The following is a 4720-nucleotide window of genomic DNA, read 5'->3' on the forward strand; positions in this document are numbered from 1 at the left end:
TTCCTCCTCCTCTTCCTCCTCTTCCTCCTCCTCCTCTTCCTCCTACTCCTCCTCTTCCTCCTATTCCTTCTCCTCCTCCTCTTCCCCATCCTCCTCCTCCTCCTCTTCCTCCTCCTCATCCTCATCCTCCATTGTAAAGAATTAAGGATTGGAGACATAGCAATCAGTTTGTTCTAAGGATCATGGGACTCATGGGTTGAGCAGTGGGCAAGAGACCCAGGTTCTGAGCCCCTGGCAGTGTCATATGATGGTCCTTAGCTCTGAGAGGAGGCCCTGGCCCCAGTGTGAGGCACAGGCCCACTTGCTAAGATCAGAACATTTTCACGGGGTTGAGCCCAGCCCGTGCCAGTTCAGGCCCATTCTCAGGGGGATTCTTGGAGCCAGTGCGGAGGCTGGGGAGTTCATTTGTTTTCTGAATATGTGTGCTTCCCTCCTACAATCGTGCTCCTGTAGCAGTTAAGAAAGGCCCTGGGGAAAGAAGGCAAGCCAGGTGTCATGGTTTGAATATGCTTGGCCCAGGGAGTGGCACTATTTGGAGGTGTGGCCTTGTTGGAGTAGGTGTGTCACTGTGGGTGTGGGCTTTAAGACCCTCACCCTAGCTGCCTGGAAGTCAGTCTTCCACTAGTAGCCTTCAGATGAAGATGTAGAACTCTCAGCTCCTCCTGCACCATGCCTGCCTGGATGCTGCCATGTTCCCACCTTGATGATAATGGACTGAACCTCTGAACCTGTAAGCCAGCCCCAATTAAATGTTGTCCTTTATAAGACTTGCCTTGGTCTTGGTGTCTCTTCACAGCAGTAAAACCCTAACACACCAGGCATCCTGTTCACATCTGCAGGGCCGTGGGGGGCATGGAGTGAGTGAGGGGGGACAGTATGGATCTGGTGGAACCTTTGTCAAGGTCACATGCATTATGACCTTTATCTGAGAGCTATCTGCAGCCGCCTCTAGTCAGCCATGTGGTGGCCCAGAGCGTACCTGAGCCCAGTGTGGACTCCAGGCTGCTACTGGCTGTCTAGCATCCCACAGGAGTGGGTAGGCAGTCCTCCAGTTCATCCTTTCCTGTCCAAAGCCAAGCCCAGCATTCACATCTCACTGACGAATTCAGTTTAGCCACCGGCTTCCACTTGGCCCCTCGTGGTTGTTGTCTTGCCAGTTTTCCTGGAAGCGTCTGGAGTGTAAAGAGAACACTTGACTCCAGATGTGGACTTTTCTTGAATGCCACATCTAGGCTTTCTGCTCCCAGCAGGAAATTGTCATCAAATCATAACAAAGACATGCTGGGATATATACCGACTAGTTCTAGCACCACCCATGGATGCTGTGTTTCCATGTTGCAGCGTGGGCATCAGGAAGAGACTAGAGCACACATTCAGGTTGCCTGGGAGGTGAGAGGTGCCTGGGAGTGTTGCATACCCATCACCACCTCTACTCTACAGGCCAGGGATTTAGTCTGGGTTCAGATTTGAGGCTTATAAGAGTCCAAGCTTTTGTGTCTCTCTTTTTTTTTTTAAAAAGTATTTGTGTGTGTGTGTGTGTGTGTGAGAGAGAGAGAGAGAGAGAGAGAGAGAGAGAGAGAGAGAGAGAGAGAGAGACATATGTAATGGAGAAATGTGTGTGAGGTCATGTGTGTGTGCCTGTGTGTGTGCATGTGTGTATGTATGTGTGTGGTTTGCACTGATGACATATACATGAGAGGTCAGAGGTCAGCGTTTGGGATTTGTTCTCTCCTTCCACCACGTGGATTCTGAGGACTGACCTCAGATTCTCAGGCTTGGAGGCAGGCACTCACAGAGCCATTTCACTCTGTGCAAGCCGTGGTTCTCTTCGTATCTGTTTTAGTTTGGGGCAGAGATTGGGATAACTCTGCAAACCGTTTCAGCTCACAAATCCCCTAGCGCGTCCCTTAATCCTCAGTAGGACAGCGTGGGAGTATGAAAGGCGTCTATCCTGTAGAAGCGGGAGATGAGTTGTGTCAGGCATTACCTGTGTTTCTTCTGAGGGGTGAGGAGGGTGATGGCAGCTGAGGCCTAAGGGCTCAGTCAGGGCCTTCGTGACAGAGGAAGGGAGAGTCAGCTGAGGGCGGCCCTGGAACCGCAGAGCCACGCGGCACCAACCTTTTTCTCTTGGCTCAGCAGTTATACACAATGTGGTTTTGAAAGTGTGCATGAAGCATCCGTGCTTGATGGGTCTCAATGTTCCCCCCTCTTTGTGTCCACTGAGAACTCCCTTAGCCCTGTAAAATTTCTGCTTGTGCCTCCTCAAGCCAGCAGGTGGCAGTAAAACATCTTGGTTTTATAAAATGAAGGGTGCGTGGCTGTCAGACAGGGCAAACTGGTTTCTTCCAGCCCTGTTCCTGTGTTTCTTAATTCAACTTTACAGGGATGTACATGGTCACACACTGTGTGTTCACTCTGGCAGCTACCCTGATGTTAGTATCTACTTAGTTTTGCTCTCTGGCCCTGTATAGAGGAAGCCTGCCAGTTCCTGCATTAACTCTGAGGTGTATGTGGGGGGCATTCTTTTTTTCTTTTATCCATTAATTATTTATTCACTTTACATCCCAATCGCAGCCCCTCTCCTCCCAGTCCCCCTCTCACATGGCCTCTCACCCCATCCCTCCCTCCCCTTCACCTCTGAGAAGGGGGAGGTCCAACCCACCCTGACACCTTAAGTCACTGCAGGACTAGGTACATCCTCTCCCACTGAGGCCAGACAAGGCAGCCCAGTTAGGGGAGCAGGATCCACAGGCAGGCAACAGAGTCAGGGGCAGCCCCAACTCATTTGTTGGGGGACCAGCATGAAAACCAAACTGCACATCTGCTACATATGTGCGGTGGTGGAGGAGCCTGGATCCAGTCCTTGTATACTCTTTGGTTGGTGGTTCAGTCTTCGAGACCCCCACAGTGGTCCTGGTTAGTTGACTCTATTGGTCTTCTTGTGGAGTCCCTATCCATTTGGGTTCCTCAATCCTTCCCCCAACTCGGCCACAAGATTTCCCAAGCTCCATCTAATGCTTGGCGGTGGGTCTCTGCATCTGCTTTGGTCAGTGCTGGGTGGAGCCTCTCAGAGGACAGCTATGCTAGGCTCCTGTGTGCAAGCATAATGGCGTATCATGAATAGTGTCATGAATTGGTTCTTGCCCACCAGATGGGTCTCAAGTTGGGCCAGTCATTGGTTGCCCATTCCTTAGATTTTATTCCATCTTTGTCCCTGCACTTCTTGTAGGCTGGACAAATTTTGGGTGGAAGGTTTTGTGGGTGGGTTGGTGTCCTTATCCCTCCACTGGGAGTCCTTCCTGGCTACAGGAGGTGGTCACTTCAGGCTCCATGTCCCCCACTGCTAGGAGTCTCAGCTAGAGCCACCCTCATAGACTCCTGGAGCCTCCCCCATCTCAGGTCTCTGGCACAACTCTAGAGATGCTCCCCACATCCCCGATTTCCATTCACTCTCCTGGCCCTCTCTCCCTGGGCTCTCAGGGGACACTCTTGATGTCTTCACTTGGCTGGAAACTGAACTGGAATAGAGGGCGTTAAACAAAGCCTTCTATCAGTGACATAAGAAAAATGCTTGAGATCGTTTTATTCTGAGTCAGGTTTGCAGAGAGTGTCTACATCAAAATTCCCCCTTCTCTTGTGTTTTCCATGCATCCCCTCTGAGTACCATGACACAGGGAGGACTACAGATGCGAATTTAAGGAGTAACACAGCTGGAACAGACTGACCAGGGCTGAATGCAAAGGCCAAATGCCAATGATACGTTAGTCATGGATTCTCTTGGGATGAGTATTGACTGGGAGTGACCTTAGGAATACAGTCCACTGTCCTGAGCATGCCACTTCTCTCTGGGAAACTTAATCAATGGCATCACTAGCCAATTTGGTCTCGAGCTTTCTTGAGAGATAACTCTTTGTCCTCTCCAATTCTTTTTTGGGAAAGATGTCACCAGCCCGCTGAAGCTTCATCGGACAGAGACTTTCCCAACCTACCGGTCCGAGCACTGACAGCAACCGCCAAGAGCTGTCAGCACATTTGTGCTGTGTCAGCCACAGATCCACATGCAGGAGGACACAGAGGGACAGCCCGGAAGAGTGGGAAGCGAAGAAGAGCAGCTTTGCGCCCTGCTAATGTGTGTGGCCATGGGAAATGCTACGGGGACAACATATGTACATATATTTTTCCCTTTTCTTTTTCTTTCTTTCTTTCTTTTTTTTAAAGATACAGCCCTAACCTCATGGAAACATGCTGGATAATATCAACCCATCTTGTTTTTATATCTGGACAGAAGGAGTTGGTGTCGCTACTACGGACTGATTTTTCTATTGGTGACAAGTACCCCTTGTGCCTCTCTGAGTCTGTCCCTTTGTGGATTTGTGTGATTTTCCTTGTATGTGTTTCAGTCGTAAGGCAGTCAACATGGACAATAAAATGCCTCTTCAGTATTTGTTAGTTCTGTATGTGCTGTCCCCTGGTGACTGGCGCTGCCGTTCCGTCTCATTCATGAACTCACATTTGGTTCTACTCCCAATGAGTTAAATCAACATTTCCACTCATTCTTCTCAATGAAGACCCCCTCAGAAGACCCATTAATACTGCTTACAATGCAACATGCATTCTCCCCAAGCTCCTCTCACCCCTAAAAGCCTTTATTTTGAGTAGACTACTTACATAAGGCATTTTAAAATGAGCAGCATTACCACCCATGCGGTCCTCAGGTCCT

General features: G+C 49.8%; 1 protein-coding gene across 2 annotated transcripts in view; it reads left to right on the top strand.

Moving 5' to 3' along the window:
• The window catches only part of Dok5 (docking protein 5), a 153451-nt gene extending 149009 nt beyond the window's left edge, over positions 1-4442 (top strand). For both annotated transcript variants that reach the window (XM_031372879.1, XM_031372880.1), the window contains exon 8: positions 3940-4442. In XM_031372879.1, coding sequence (XP_031228739.1) covers positions 3940-4004 — 65 coding nt within the window. In that variant the 3' untranslated portion in view covers positions 4005-4442. The remainder of the gene's footprint in view (positions 1-3939) is intronic.
• Positions 4443-4720: the final 278 nt, after the last annotated feature.

Source organism: Mastomys coucha, unplaced genomic scaffold (genome assembly GCF_008632895.1).
Source record: "Mastomys coucha isolate ucsf_1 unplaced genomic scaffold, UCSF_Mcou_1 pScaffold15, whole genome shotgun sequence".
Taxonomy (NCBI): domain Eukaryota; kingdom Metazoa; phylum Chordata; class Mammalia; order Rodentia; family Muridae; genus Mastomys; species Mastomys coucha.